We start from the raw sequence: 17,198 nt of genomic DNA, 5'->3' as shown, positions 1-17,198 counted from the left end.
AGCGCCTTTTTTCCATAAATGAAAATGCCCTAAAAAATATCGTAACGCTGGTCATATGGATATAAATTGGAAAGGAATTGAGCTTAAATTACGAAAATTTTCGTGCATTTTGTCGCTGATTTGATTATATTGAATAATAGTAGTAAGTAAAAGTGACAGAAGGGATGTCGATAACTTCTTGGACATCTTGGCGAGTCTTTTCTAAAGAAATTTTGAACATTTTAAAGAAAATTGTCTTGTTTTTTGACGGATTAATCAAATCTTCAATCAAATAACCGACTTCATGTTGGAAGTTCATTACTCCCAAGGGCTCTCATCTTTAGTTCCAAAGCAAGTTTTATAATCTGAGGATAGCGTTTTGCAAAAGTAAATGCAAATTTTAGAAAAGTAATCACGAATAACAGATTTTGGCTCAATTTAAGTGAAATTATCATCACAAAACGAAAATAGATTATTCAAATAATCAATCATTTTGATAGACCCCTTTAAAAATGTAGGTAAAATGCCGTAACATAAAATTTTTAATCTATTCACATTCAAGGGATTATGTCGAGTGAAATTCAAAAAGGACAAATATTTTACTGAAACAAGTTTTAGCTAATTAGCTAAAGTTATAGCTTATTATCTTGTAACGATTATTATCAATTATTTCAGAGCTTCATTTTGAAATAGTAGTTCAGAAGTACGGGATAATTAAAATACGAATTTGCATCTAAATGACTGCCGAAAAATGCCTGGATGATATCAAATAATTAGAATTTTAATATTATAATTTAATATTGAAACATATTAGCCACGAGAGCGGGGAGCACGCCACAACCTCGGAGGCAATTATTTGATGTTTTCATCGAATGAAACATTCTTCTAGAGGGTTAATTATACCGCGATCATTTTGTTTGACATTAAAATTTATTTCAACAAAAATCTACTTTCAAACGCACAATTAATTGCTACGTAACTTCTTTAAAAATCTAAACAATTTAATTTCTTCTTGGCGTTGCGCTTTAACCGCTATCGGGGAATAAGTGCCAGTCAAGCCAACTCGATGCAATATGGAGGTACCTTTATGACAAATAGCTTTACATTCATACTAGTCAGTATGGCCAGGCGTAGGCTGTGCTTGATAATTCCTGCATTTACTTAGAAGATATTTTCAAGCAAAAATTGTAGGCCACTATCTAGTGTGGCTTCAACCAAGAGAAATGCTGCGACAAAACATTTTAGTAGAGCCGAGCTTCAAATTTTCAATGACAAAAATAAGTAAAGAACTTTCAAGCAGACCCTCAACTTTAACATTTCTTTACTGCATATTTGACTCATCGACTCACATTAAATTAGACTTTCATCCCTAAGAAAAATGAATTCGTTTAGGTTTACTGACAGCATCTGAATAATATTCTCTTAATATTAGAAATTACCAGACAATGAATGAAATTTTACTTATTTGGGAGCGGGAACATAAGATTATTATCATTATCGATTATATTACACCTGCCCTTAAAAATATCAATATGATATTGAAAAATATAATATATATAATATAAAATTTTACGAAAATGTCGATAGAAGACTGTTTTTATTTTTATATGCAAATTCGAACAGGTTGGTGCAAGGTGTAGCATATAACGTTTCCTGTATTCTTAATAACTAGCCGCTAAGAAGAAGCACGTTTTAGAAGTCGTGCTCCGTACGCCTTCTTTCATGTTCATTATGTTGGTTCCAATAAAACCTGTTCCGTGCTGCCGTGTTCTTCCCACCTTTCACGCGCGTAACTTCATACATTACACAAGGCTCGATGGATTTGATAGTTTGTGTGAAACAGAGACAAAATTTAAGCATATTTCAGTCAAGTTTAATTGAGCAACCACACTAATTTTTGTAGAAGCGATCAAACAGTTGAGGAAGTTGGTTTTCAAGCCCACTTGAGGCTCAAAAATCACAATTGAGCACCTAGACAAAGAAATCTGTTTTCTGATATATCATTATTTTTAGCGCATTTTCTCATTTATGGAAAAAAGGCATTATTGTGCTCGCCATGTCCGTCTGTCCGTCCGTCTCTCTGTCTGTCCGTCCGTGACTCCACGTTTTCGTCGACGAGAAAATGAGCTTTCTGTCACTCACTGCAGTGAGTACTGAGTTCTATTTTTTCTTTTTGGGTAATGAATTCATTGTTTTCTCATGCATATTTTACTGTTAAATTTTAATGCTCGTGATTAAAATTGCTTTAAAAACAAGCTAGAGATAAAAGAGTCGCTTAAACTACCACGAGAATGTAATACTTCAATCAATAACTGCCTTAAAACCGGGGTATTTAAAGGAGGTCAGAAGCGTCATTACTCTATTATTTTATTTTACTCATGGATCTCATTAATGATTGATTATTATACATCCTGCGCTCGTCACTGCTTGATTTCGGTCAAGTTTGGTCCCTCATCAATGCTCTGCTTCTTTTGTAGAGGGTAATACCTTAGCACGCTTTCTTCTGTTCTCCTCTGCCCATTTGGTGTAGAAATACATTTATCACTTGTTAGCGTAGTTTTTGCAGGAGCTTCCTCACGGATTCATTTTATTTGTAGCCCTTATACCTACTATCATATGGCACTTTATGCTCTCAAGCGTGAGCATGAGTTGTATTTCCAAAAGTACTATACAGGGTCCGCTATATTTATGGCAACACATTTTTATATTTCTCAAGGAAAATATTTTATCTGTGCATATTTTCTCAATGACGCAAACAGGTAAATGAATTTTTTATTGAATGAGCTAATAGCCAAAAACTACCTATACAATTCTCAAACGTATTTGTTCAATATGACCACCATTATTTTTAACAATGGCCTCCAACCTACCCTGGAAAGCTTCACAGGAGACTCGCAGCATTTCTTGATGGATCAAGTACCATTTTCGTTTCAATTTAGACTTCAAACTATCCAAAGAACCATGAGGTGTTGTGCAGGCCCTACTCTCTAAAAAAGCCTACACAGAAAAGTCGAGAGGATTCAAATCAGGGCTTCTTGAGGGCCATTCATTTTTGCTATAATGAACGCTGGGATGTGACCCTGAATCCAGTTGTGGGTCATGTTTGAACGATGCGATGGGGCTGAGTCTTGTTGAAAACTCCATGGTGAGCCGTTGAAGTGTTTAGGGCAATATAAGGTAACAACTTAGCTTTCAAAATGTCTGAAATGTATCGCTGACTGTTTAATTTCACTTCTGACGGGACACAAACGAGGGGAGACCTCCCAGTGGCGGTTACCGCGGCCCACGGACATAGGATTTTGACCTCTCGTTATTGCTCTGGTTGCCACAGATTCGTCCCGACTCCAAACTCTGTCATTTTGACGGTTAACGCTTTGTTCAACGTAAAATTTCTTCTCGTTACTGAACATCAAATCGGGCAGCATGCCATCCTCTATCAGTGAGACTCAGAATGTGCAGGAATCTTTCGAGTCTCATTCCATCATGACAATCTGTTAGTCCATGGTGGTCATATTGAATAAATACGTTTGAGAATTGTTTAAATAGTTCTAGGCTATTAGCTCATGCAATAAAAAATTAATTCACCTTTTTGTTTCATTGAGAAATAAGAAAAAAATTTGTTGGCATATATAAGGCGGACCCTGTATATTGTAATACAGCGTAGGAAGGTCCTTCTGTCATCCACCAATGTAGTGTGGCGGGCCTTTCATAACGTAGAAATGTGTTTCAAATAAAACTCGAAAATTAATATTCTTCAGATGAAAGCTGTAAAGGCTGCATAGATTGTTTCAGGTATCAAAGAGAACAAACTGTCTCTATTCGAACCCACTCTAAAAATTTGTTAAGCAAAACTATTCGGCAATGGTGTTGAAATTCACATTCAAAGCCGTTCACATGTCATTATTGCCGTCAACTGTTTCTTTCGCTCGTAATACCGACCAAAGACTAGAAATTTTGATGTCTTATTTATAAATCTTACTCGACATTGAAATAACTTCAAGGCTCGCTAACTACAAATTTGCCTGTTATCGGCAATTACGTTGTTGGCAAATCGCGGTTATGCAGTACATTTGTTTACGAAATTTGTGGTAGTCATTTTTCGAAACCACGAGAATAAACCAATCGCAAATAATTCTTTTAAGGGTTGTTGAAGTTATCTAAGATCTCCTTGTCGGGACAGTTCTTCTCCATCCAAACTTTGAATCGCTCCTGCTGTTTCTCCGACAATACTTCCTTCCATCCGCCAGACGATCCTGCAATTAAACAGAATTTAAAAACTTATGCTCATACTTTATCTACAATCATAGCATATTTTCTTATATGAAAGAAGACATGATGTGATCAACTGAGCATTCCATAAATTAAAATTTAAATGCAAGAAAAGATTAATTTAATTCACAATAAAATTTGAAACCTGATTTCCACTCACTTATTTCAAACCATTCATTCTCAAATCAGGAATTGTAATTATTCGTTAAAAAATACCACAAAAATCCATCACATCTCTATTGGCATCGTTGCAGTTCACTTTCAATTCCACCCACATTTCTAAAATCCTAGAATACAAGTACTTTCAGTCAACAAAACTGAAGCTCAGTGAATATGTCAACACCATGAGAACATATTTGACCAATAAAATACATGACCGCGGGAAATGACCGCTGGCAAACATACTTTTTAATTTACATTTGCTTGTGGATAAGAGGTATAGGCAGCATTCAAACTAGGGTTCTATATTTAATCTCTGAAGCTGAAATTTCTGATAGGAGATATAAAATTTTGAGGGTTAAAATAAAAAGAATACCGGGACGTTGCACCGCTCAGCGTGAAGACGTATAGATCCGAAAGAACGTGCTAGTATATATATACATCTATAGGTGTCTATTTCTATGATTTCTCACTTGGTCTAAGTGTACAACGAAGTTGTTCCCGAGCGTGATAATCAGAACTTTGTTTATTATTCTTCCCCATATTTTGGTCCTTCCTCTGAGACTATGTAAAATGAATTAAGTTATAATCATAAATATAACTTGTGAATATAACTATATATTGTTAAATCATAAATCACCATGCAGAATACTACCCGAATCTAGTGATGGTTATGATATTGAGATCACTGGAAATTGTTCGGTCTAATGATTGTCAAGACTAACACTGGACATTCAAGCTCGCATTGCCACATCAACTCACCATAAGACCTTAAAGTCCCCCAAGATGCCTCGTACCCAGAGTTATTTCAGGGACACCAACCCAAGGCCATGCTGGAAGCACCACCTTCGACGGCTACCATGCGCCGCCCCCCAGCGACCTTAAGAAATAAACTGAGCTTCCCAAGACTAGAACCCACGGATAAATCCTGTCATCTCGGTGCCGCCATTACTGCGCGTACAAGCATTGCCACTAACCACTGCGCTACAGTAGCGCTAACCACTGCGCTACAGTGGCGCTAACCACTGCGATACAGTGAAGCTAACCACTGCACTACAGTGACGCTAACCACTGCGCTACAATGGCGCTAACCACTGCGCTACAGTGATCCACTGCGCTAGTTGCACTCGCCTGATCTGAAGAAGCCGCCTTCCGCTTTGGCAATCAGCAGGTCAAAGAAGATCGCCTCATCGCCTTTATTGATGACGTGGTCGTCGCGCTTCTTCATTTCCGGGAAACTCGTGTGGTGAACAATCTGGATGTGAAAAAGATTATGAACGGTAATGTTTGATTAACAGACGAACTAATGGACATGAATATGCGGAGGTTGACACTTATATGATAGCAAATAAACACATCACTTTTTCCAATCTGTTTTGTTAAAATCGTATCAAGAGGCAAATACATTTCCATGTATAGGGCTTCTGTTAGAACTTGACTAATTTATAGTGTATAGGGAATGCAGGTTCGTAGCTTAAAATCAACACATGCTATTACATACCAACTATATTAAAATCCAACTAAGTATTACAAATCCACATTACCACATAATTCATAATTGATAGGGTAATTAAGCTGCATAAACTCGGAGCCTGTACGTCGAATAGGCTCCAACAGTATTCATATCTCTAAAAACACTATTTAATATCAGACATATTCTATATGATAATAAATTCATGGTCAGAAAATAGCCAAAACGTTTGGAACGAATTATCAATTCCCTGCACTAATGTAGTCGTAATTCGCTTAATTGTTGGTTGTCTTTAGTTAAATTCAGAATATTGCAAGTCATCTTCAGTCATGATATGTTATTTAAATGACCACATATAGTAAATTCTAGCTAGAAAATGTATTGTTCGTTTATTTGTGTAGCTGCCGCCATGAAATGATTATAAATTTTAAGATGAGGTCCTTGAGCTTCAAAATTCCTTTTTACGGCTTCGTACTATTTGGAATCTCAGAATATCATGAGTGTTATTTTTTTCAATATTCATGGTATCTTATCTTGTCACCAGAAAAGCATGAAAAATTTGAGAGCGAAGATCGTTGGGAATAAAATATTCTAATATTCTTTTAACAATATACCGCACTGTTGTTGAAAATCTGGATTTTTCCACTTTTAACTGCTGTATAAACTTTATTTAGTGTTCCCGGCTGATTTCTTTTGCTGAAGCTGGAGATGGATGGATTCTAACACGCATCGCTAATACATCTTTAACTGCAAAAATAATCGCTGATTTTAAATTCATCCCTAAAAATTGTGAGCCCACGATCAATCAATGAAAAGGCTGTTATGAAAGTTCACTGAATTTACATGTTGACGATTTTAAAGCAGCACTCTGCTTTGACTTGGGTACTTTTTGAACTTTCTTGTGTTCTGAAACGTTAAATAAGTCCATGTACAGTACATTAATGCGTGATAGAAAATACTATAATATTCAGTACGTGCTCTAAGATTTGAGATGTCATGTATAGATGGTAGGATAGCGGGCCTCCAATAGCTAATGCTAATCGATTTCCTTCGTAATTGCGATAAGTTTAGAAAGTGGAACACTCGAAACTGTCCATCAGAACCATGCACACCGTCATTCAGACTTGATGAGAGTAGGAATTACGATTTAATTAGGATGTGATTTGTGAGAGAATGCGAATAGCAAGATTTAAAGCGAAGCGGTTGTCCCTGTTGATGGGAAAAACCTTGGGTCGTTTAGGGTATAATCAAGCGACGCGCTACGTGGGTTGCGAACCGGACTATAAAAGGAGTCGGTCGCGATAAAGAGTCAGTCCAGTCTAGAGTCGAGTCTCGTGCGGGGATATCGAGCGAGCATGCCAGTCGAGTGTGTGGTCGGCATATTGTGAGGTGATTAAGACGTGGTTTAGGCGCAGAAGGACGGTGGTACGGCAGTTTCACTGCTCAACGGAACGACCGCGTTTATCTACCACATTCAAAAGACGGCCGAGAAGATTGGGAGACGCTGAAAGCAGATCGCGGAAACTACAACGTGACCGATTCAAGTTTAACGACGTTCCAGACGGCTTGCGTTGATCAACAAATGATGAGAGAACTACTCGACAGTCCACGTTCCAGCTTCGTTTCGACTTAGCCGTTTTTTCGGATCACCAGTTCCGGGATTTGGCTCCACCGAAGGTCGAGAGTCAGAACTTCAGAAGCATCAAGTACACCATCGAGGAGACGCCAACACTTGGTCTCACTACGGCCAATACGAGGATACACATACGGATCCACTAATACCTACAGCGAAACAAGTAACAGAGAAGTCTACCAGCCCACGTCTCCGTCCCGAAGCCCGGTGAAGTACCCGTTTGGAATTTAATGGAGGCAGAGCTGTTATTTGCTTAAGATTTGTGTCTAATTATGTTTATTGATCAATTTTATAAGTGACGATAATCCGTGTTACTGACCAGAATGCTGTTTAATTCATGTACCTCAGTACTTAGGCCTCTAGATGATTTATTACGCCCGTGAAGTAGATGTCGTACGTATCGGTGATACAGCTCTGTAATAGGCATCTGATTTTCTCCATAATATAGGAAGCCTAATATTTCATTGTGTTGTTATTCTTTCTTTTGTTGATTCGTGACTGCTGGGTCGAGAACTTGTGTATGCGCCTAAATTGTAACAACTGTGACCAAACCAACCTGACAAACCTATCGAGTTACTCGGGGGCGCAGCCGTAGTCCACAAATTTTACTCTTAAAATAAGCCCTGGAGCTAACGCCTAGCTTCACCATGCATTAACTTTACTCAGCCTCAGACTAGAAGTCGCAGACTACGCTTGAACTCCGTAATCCAAACAAGCGACGCACTGCAGAAAGATAATAGCGCCGTTGGTCTTCAGCCAATGCTTAAGCATGCTCGCTCATAAGCAGGCAGTTCGCCATCCGGCTGTACCCACTCCGGCCTAACCTATTCACGCTGTCCCGGCTCACAACCTTCTTGCAGCCAATGACTAGCTCTACCAGTACACTTGGACCGCCTTTCTCACTTCCTGCAGCCAATGAGTTTAGGTTAGGTCCGCTCAGGTTTGTTTTGGAAGGAGAAAGGTTGCAGCACGTATAGATTAGGCCAGAAGAGGTTTGGCCACACGCAGTATGGCCATATTTACCTTTGGCAAGCTTATTTTGTGGCTGTGGACATCCGGTGCTATCTATGGCTTTGTGCACTTGACTTCATAGGCCGTTGTGCACTCGACTTCATAGGCCGTTATGCACTCAATGAGTTCTTACCTATGGAAAGGAATATGAACTAAGTGTGAAGTTTGGCAAAGCTGGCCTCCGGCATGCGCCCCGAGTTACTCTAGAGAGAAAGATCGAAATAATTCAACAAACGGCAAAATCCCCGTCTCTCTTTAACTACGCATCAAAACTTCTATCAGACTCATGTTTTAAAATATCTTTGTGGTGAAAGGGTGCAGAGCTTTAGCTTAACTTGAATGGTATTCATGATTAGGAATACCTCTGCCCACCTTGTCAATTTGTTCCTCGTTCAGGTCGACACCCAGAAACTTGCTGAGCTTCGTGAACTCCGCCTTGGGATTTTTCTTCATCTTCTCGTAGAAGAGGACGAGCATGTTGGGCAGGTGGCGACGGTCCCAAGCTGCCTTCACGTGTTCTCAGTACGGCCCGTATGTCACTGCCGACAAAACGGGGACATATTTAAACTGTAACACAGACAATTATTGACCTGCGTTGGTATGATTGTTTATATAATAACCATTCATTTAAATAGTTTGAATTGAGCAAAAATAGGGGACTATATAAGCTTCCATCATTATGTTTTTGCAGATAATTAACAATTGTATTAAATATTTTGTGAAGTGATTCAAATCCTGCGCTTTTTTCCTTGAAAATGTTTTCTCATCATCACACGTTGTACTTCTTACACCAGTTGACTAGGCGCACACTTCGTCCATGAAACAACAGTACCGTGGCTGAACATCTTTGTGATCCATTGAATTGTTATCGACGTGCATATTAGTCCACTGGCCACATTTTATTTATTGTTACTTTTGAAAATTGCTGAAAATTACATTTGGGCCGTTCTTGAAGGAGCCAAATGGTTTTTGTCTCGCATTGCCACTCTGATCATAGTGCTGTTATTTAAATATAACCAAAATTTAGGTAAAACCCATTCCAGAATGCAGTCACCAATCAGTTACTGCAACCGACATTTTGTTACAAATTCCTTATAGGTCGAGACGGGTTTACTTTTTGTTTTGGATTCAATCGAAGTTCGATTGCATCCTGACGGCGTTTCCATTGAGAGGCAGATAATACCTGCGATATGAGACCTCTCTTCCCAACCGCCAACAGTGTGCTTGATAATTTTTCAAGCCACAACGATGCAATTTAGAGATTTTTTCAAATCCAATTAAACGATTAATTCTTCAAATCCTGCATGGCTTTGTAAATTAAATGAAATTATTTTAATTTTCAAAAAAACGAGAAAATTTACATAGATCAAGTAAGCTGAAAGTGAAATGAAGCATGTGTATTAAATTCAACTAAACTTTCGCTATGACCTCCAATAGGTCAATTAAAAATCAAATTCTGGATCCAGGTAACGTCCCGAAAACGATAGGTATCGTGGATACGCAGCTAAATAGCGCCAAAATATTTCCAATTCCAGGCTTCAAAGCATAATTTTTCGGTAATGTTATTATATATTAATGCAAATTTTTGTTCTCGACAGCGACATATTTTAATCAATTTGAAACATTCAGATTATACGAAATCTCTGGTCTTTATCTGCAGACTTCGTATGATCAGGCATTTTATGTGGAAATTGCTCACAACGTGCATGTTATTTAGTAAATATAAATTAATAAAAGGGATTTACCTGAGTCTTCGAGGAAGGCATCGACGTATTGATCGAGGGTTCCAGTGAAACCTTCGTACTTGAAGAGGCGTGAGTGATGGTGATACGAGAGGCAGAGGTCTCGAGGGTCGCGGATATAGTGTACACAACCTGAAATAGAATAATTAAACCGGTCTTGAGAAGGAACAGTGTTTGAGAAAATTATTACTAATAATAATTATTATTTAATTATTATTACACACACAATTATACCGCGGCTTTCGTATTTGCTCGACTCTCCATGCCATGCATTCTTAATTAAAATTTATGCACAATATCTTCTAGCTTAATAGATTTCCTTCTGGCTCGGTGTTTACCCAAATTAAGAAATTCGTGTCTAAGCGATACAGTGAAGTTGTTCCAGAGCCTGATAATAGAAACGTTGTTTACTCTTCTCTACCATACTTCGGCCATGCGTCCGAAGCTACGTGCATGTCAAGAGAATTAAAAGATTCGTTTATGAAATACTTTCCGAACATTATTCTTCAAATCTTACTGGTGAATAATTTTAAAATAGGCTCGTTTTTAGGTGCAAAGATTTCTTCCTTTCTCACATGCGATCGTCCCTAGTTTATAAATTTAGTTGCGCACCTTGTGCATCTGCGCACGTTGGAATGACGTCACGCAACCTGAACTCTAGGGTCGCTGAGCATAGAGGGAGGAGTTTAGAACTGGGCAGTAACTATCGCGCCCTCCTCATTCGGCTGTACACACTCACGCCGAACCGTGAAACGTTCCAGTGTCCAACACTGACTTTAAGGTTTTAGCTTCTAGTTCTGTTGCATCCGATCTGCGTATTTTGGAATCCTTGTATATTTTTAAAGAGAGGCCTAATTTAAATGCAGCCTTTAGTTCTGACCTACTAGAAATTGTGAATAGATAAGTATTTACTTTATTACTCTGCCCTTTGCCTGTAAATTTAGGTTTTTAACTTCTGTATTTTTTTATCAAAACTTTATTTACATTGAATTGTATTTGTGTTCTAGATTTATCGAACTGACAATGGAGCTGGACTCCGAAACGTTTTCAATAGATTAGTTGAATTTTTGTGGAGTTTTTTTCGCTTTCGAATTTCTAAAAAATCGCCGTTAAACCGCCTCATCGGCGTTCTAATGGCCAGCCGGCAAATGAACATGAACACCGTATGGCTGTTTTCTTCACATTTAACACTAGAAACCAGTACATCTGAAAAACGGAAAAACGGTTTGTTTTCATCGCCCACTAGAACGCTGGTGAGACAGTTTTTTTACCGTTTTTTTATAATAGTAAACATCTGCGCAATGGGGGAGCGCAGCCGTGGGTAACAAAATTGACTCGTAAATAGGCCCTGGGCCCAACGCCAACCATCAGCATGCAATATCTACGCATAGCCTCAGATCAATGAGCTGTGTGTAAGTGACTCATATCACCAAACCAACTTTAAGTCAGCGCTGCCTTACTCCACAAACCTCTACATCCAATAGTCAATGGTAATCTGGCTCTGCTCAACAGATTTTTACTCCACACCTTTCCTTCTTACTCGTGCCGCAAGTCTCAACAGCCGTCGACCACTCCGGCTAACAGTAAATCCGCTTTGCACATCACAGCCACTGCTTTACAGCGCCGGAGCACAACTGGCCGGAGCGCAACAGGCCCTACCTACAACGCCTTACGTTAGGTTAGGTTAGGTTAGGAGTGGGGCCGGGGTAAGGCGTTGTAGGTAGGGCCTGCTGCGCTCCGGCCAGTTGTGCTCCGGCGCTGTGAAACAGTGCCTGTGACTGAACGGCGCTGTTGTGGTGGGCGCGCTGTGTCGAAAGCCGTGAAGATGCCCGGCTGCGTGAAGTACAGCCACGCTGCAGTTTGGCGCTCTGACCACGGCTGTTGTTGCAATGGCTTGATGCTATTTGGCCTATTTACTCACTTCCACGAAGGGAATTGGCCACTATGGCTTTCGGCACATTATAGTGCAGGCTACTATGCCCTCAGGCATGATCGATTACGCTCGGGAAGGTATATGAATCGCACTGTGGACTTGGGCTATGCTGACCTCTAGCTATCCCCCCGCAATGGCTATTCACCGTCTTTCATTTTAATCGCGCTTTGCAAGATAACTTGGATAATACCTTCAAATGAATAATTTTATCCGTATATTTATAGAAGTTAGCATCTATTTCCTCCACAATTATATTCAGAATAATTATCAAAAAGTTTAGCGAAAATTTACATGTTCACACACGAATAGTAACAATTAATAGACAGAAAGTCGCATCTGATCTTGCATTTAATCCGATTCTCATTCATGTTTTTGTATGGACACAATCTTGCTGAACGAGGGCATGACATTTTTTAAAGAAGTTTAATCATTTCCCAGTGAGTGCACGACCGTGATAAATACTCTTACTTGTTTTCAAAGCACGTGTCGAATTTCAATCAAAGAAAAACATCAGATTTGGGTGATATGCGAACCTTAATTTTATTTTCAAATTACTAAAATGAATGTTTGTGCTGCCATTTAACAATTAATTTTAGACCGCCAAATATGACTAACCGTATCTAGCACGTATAAGTTCCCATTCACTGGCCAGTAAATGTTCAGTGTGTGACATTGATGTGAAGTGTTTTTTAAACAACTCGAGATGTTCAATTAATGTCCTGATGTTCAATTAGCCCAGAAACTTTGAAAAAAATGTTGTCACTTTCAAAGTGTCACTTGCAAAGCTTTGTCACGTTCACTCTTTACCATGATGGAAATTCACAGTTGCATGCGGAATTATGATGTGATCGCTGAGAAAGAAGCAGGACGATGGAGCAGCAAAAGAGCTACGCACAAATTAAAGGGAAGAGTAGGAATGAGTATAATGATTGTAAGAAGACTTTGTAGCATCATATGACCACTAAATTTTCAGAGCAGTGTGGTTAAACAGTGATAATAGCTTATAACAACGAATTACGCTATAGATGTACGTAAAATTAAAATCAAGTGAATGGAATACAAGTGAATAATACAATATTATTATTATTTAACTAATACCTTTGCCTTTGAGAGTGCCGTGTCCGAGATGAAGGTGAAAGAGAGATGCGTTTTGAAAATTCGCGGTCTCTCCGCGGCCCTTGCGATGTTGATGAACACGCCCTTGTTGGGATCCTTGCCCTGTTCCTTCGTTAGCTCAGCAAAACCTCCTTTCTGGTCGAGGCTTAGCCCTTCAGCAAGAATGTCAGCTCTGGAGGAACATGGGACTTTCAGTTCACTTCCTTGCTACAATAAGCTATTACATATTTCGGTCGGATATCACGAAAATTATACATTTTGGTGTCATAACTGATCCATTGCACTAAAAATCGGTGCTACAATAAATATTCAAGTCCAATCATATTCCTTGTCGGATATATTTTCAAATTAACTAACTCCTCACTCCTCAGTAACCAGATGCATGTTCCCCGTGTGATACATCATTAAAGTTACCAGTTCCCATACAGCTGTGTGTCGCTTGCTCTTTGTTAGACGGCTACGTGTACCATTCTCCGCTGTAATTTTCAGCTCGATAGAACGAGTATGATGGGTCTTTAAAGTTATTTTTTGGAAATTTGGCAACGATGTGAAGAAATTCCAGCTAATATCGTCATACTAAAATACCGAGCTCAAGCTTTACTCGAGAACGGGAGATCGCACGTGGAGAGGAAGACTGCTAGCCGGGTTATCGAGGTTGGGGTTCTTCCTCATGGTCCAGACGGCCTCTTGAGTCCAAGTGGTGCCTGCTTTCGGCACAGTCATCACTAGGACGTCATTCTCTTCGAACTGCGAGCAAATTATGAGTAGCCCTTGATCATCTTCATTTGTACGTATGCGATTTCACCAAAATCGCAAGTTCTATATTTTCATTGAAAAAGGCCAGTCATTTCAACAATAACATTTGTTCTCCACATGTTATAAACCTTCAATTGTGTGCTTAGAAAAATGCTTAACTCTGGGTTGAGTGGGTCAGTCAGTTGAAATTTTTAAAATTTTTGCCTATATCAGCTGCACCCACGGAATAATGAATGAAAGAACCATAGAATGAACATAAACAAACCTCAAAATCCTTAATTTCCTGGCAATATTTCTTCATGGCCTGCGGGAGGTACCAGCCGTCAGGCTGCAGAGTGAAAGCCCCCCGTGTAGTGTCCTGTGAAAAGCTTTTCGATCTCAAGCTGACAAGGCGTCAACTCCACGATCTTTTGACCCGTCGGCAGCGCCATCTTCCTGAAAAATTATGAAATGACTGAGAAAATTGTGTTTTATTTGCTAATTCATACACATTTTTGAATCACCATACGGCACTACAAAAATCCGCAATGTTGTCATGTAAGACGGCGAGGCAACTCCAAGTGTTGCACAGGCAGAAGGCTGATTTGAGCGTCGGAAATTCTGACTTGAGTTATAGATACTGTGGAGAACGTTGTTCTATGGTGAATTAATTAATGACTTGAGTTATGAAAGATAATTCAAGTTAGAGTGAACATAACATAACATAGTGATGTCGGCTCTGAAGTGTAGGCCTGATGTGGCCTGTCGCCGATTCTTTTCCTTGCGCTACAGTGAAGCTAACCACTGAGCTACAGTGAAGCTAGCCACTGCGATACAGTGAAGCTAACCACTGCACTACAGTGAAGCTAACCACTGCACTACAGTGACGATAACCACTGCACTACAGTGACGATAACCACTGCGCTACAGTGAAGCTAGCCACTGCGCTAGTTGCACTCACCTGATCTGAAGAAGCCGCCTTCCGTTTTAGCAATAAGCAGGTCAAAGAAGATCGCCTCATCGCCTTTATTGATGACGTGGTCGTCGCGCTTCTTCATTTCCGGGAAACTCGTGTGGTGAACAATCTGGATGTGAAAAAGAATATGAACGGTAATGTTTGATTTACAGACGAATTAATGAACTTAATTTGCGGAGATTGACGTTCATTTGATAACAAATAAATACATTCATTCTTTCCAATCTGTTTTGTTAAGAGCGTAGTAAGAGGCAAATACATTTCCATCTACAGGACTTCTGTTAGAACTTGACTAATTTATATTGTATAGGGAATGCAGGTTCGTAGCTTAAAATCAACACATGCTATTACATGCCAACAATATTAAAATCTAACTAACTATTTCAAATCCACATTACTATTACATAATTGCTAGCGTAATTAAGCTACATAAATTCGGAAACTCGGCTCCATCAGGATTAATATTTCTATAAACACTATTTTTTGTCAGACATATCCTATATTATTATAAATTCATGGTCAGAAAATAGCCAAAACGTTTGGAACGAATTATCAATTCCCTGTACTAATGTAATCGTAATTCGCTTGCCGATTGTCCTTAGCTAAATGCAGAATATTGCAAGTCATCTTCAGTCATGATATGTAATTTAAATAGTCCACATAGAGTAAATTCTAGCTAGAAAATGTATTGTTCGCTTATTTGTACAGCTGCAACCTTGAAATGATTATAAATTTCAAGATGAGGTCCTGGAGTTTCAAAATTCTTTTTTACCGCTTCGTATTATTTACAATCTCAGAATATCATGAGTGGTATTTTTTTCAATATTCATGGTATCTTATCTTGTCACCAGAAAAGCATGAAAAATTTGAGAGCGAAGATCGTTGGGAATAAAATATTCTAATATTCCTTTAACAATATACTGCACTGTTGTTGAAAATCTGGATTTTTCCACTTTTCACTGCTGTATAAACTTTATTTAGTGTTCCCGGCTGATTTCTTTTGCTGAAGCTGGAGATGGATGGATTCCAAACACGCATCGCTAATACAACTTTAACTGCAAAAATAATCGCTAATTTCAAATTCATCCCTAAAAATTGTGAGCCCGTAATCAATCGATGAAAAGGCTGTTATGAAATTTCACTGAATTTACATGTTGAAGATTTTAAAGCAGCACTCCGCTTTGACTTGGGTACTTTTTGAACTTTCTTACGTTCCGAAACATTAAATAAATCCATGTACACTTGTACATTACATTAATGCGTGATAGAAAATACTACAATATTCAGTACGTGTTCCAAGATTTGAGATGTCATGTATGGATGGTAGGATAGCGGACCTCCAATAGCTAATGCTAATCGATTTCCTTCGTAATTGCGATAAGTTTAGAAAGTGGAACACTCGAAACTGTCTATCAGAACCATGCACATTGTCATTCAGACTTGATGAGAGTAGGAATTACGACTTAATTAGGGTGGGATTTGTGAGAGAATGCGAATAGCAAGATTTAAAGCGAAGCGGTTGTCCCTGTTGATGGGAAAAACCTTGTGTCGTTTAGGGTATAATCAAACAGCTCAACGGAACGACCGCGTTTATCTACCAGATTCAAAAGACGGCCGAGAAGATTGGGAGACGCTGAAAGCAGATCGCGGAAACTACAACGTGACCGATTCAAGTTTAACGACGTTCTTCTAGACGGCTTGCGTTGATCAACAAATGATGAGTGAATTACTCGACAGTCCACGTTCCAGCTTCGTTTCGACTTAGCCGTTTTTTCGGATCTCCAGTTCCGGGATTTGACTCCACCGAAGGTCGAGAGTCAGAAGCATTAAGTACACCATCGAAGAGACGCCAACACTTGGTCTCATCACTACGGCCAATACGAGGATACACATACGGATCCACTAATAACTACAGCGAAACAAGTAACAGAGAAGTCTACCAGCCCACGTCTCCGTCCCAAAACCCGGTGAAGTACCCATTAGGAATTTAATGGAGGCAGAGCTGTTATTTGCTTTACCATTTTCATCTAATTATGATTATTGATCGATTTTGTAAGTGACGATAATCAGTGTTATTGACTAAAATGCTGTTTAATTCATGTACCTAGGCCTCTAGACGATTTATTATGCACGTGTAGTAGATGTACGTATCGGTGATCCAGCTCTATCGCGGC

The 17,198-nt window shown here is 39.1% G+C and overlaps 1 protein-coding gene across 1 annotated transcript; it reads right to left on the bottom strand.

The window, feature by feature from the left end:
- Window positions 1-3,597: 3,597 nt before the first annotated feature.
- On the bottom strand, window positions 3,598-14,500 carry LOC108673636 (sulfotransferase 1C4-like). Its single transcript, XM_047883456.1, has 7 exons — window positions 14,335-14,500; window positions 13,915-14,060; window positions 13,296-13,485; window positions 10,327-10,396; window positions 8,895-9,040; window positions 5,539-5,662; window positions 3,598-4,232 (listed from the first exon to the last, which is right to left on the bottom strand). Exons 1-7 carry the CDS (start codon window positions 14,368-14,370, stop codon window positions 4,117-4,119), a joined length of 828 nt encoding a protein of 275 aa, XP_047739412.1. The 5' UTR covers window positions 14,371-14,500; the 3' UTR covers window positions 3,598-4,116.
- Window positions 14,501-17,198: the final 2,698 nt, after the last annotated feature.

Source organism: Hyalella azteca, unplaced genomic scaffold (assembly GCF_000764305.2).
Source record: "Hyalella azteca isolate HAZT.00-mixed unplaced genomic scaffold, Hazt_2.0.2 contig12911, whole genome shotgun sequence".
NCBI classification, from domain to species: Eukaryota; Metazoa; Arthropoda; class Malacostraca; order Amphipoda; family Hyalellidae; genus Hyalella; species Hyalella azteca.
The sequence above is the reverse complement of the archived record's forward strand: the minus strand, read 5'-3'. Positions and strand labels throughout refer to the sequence as shown.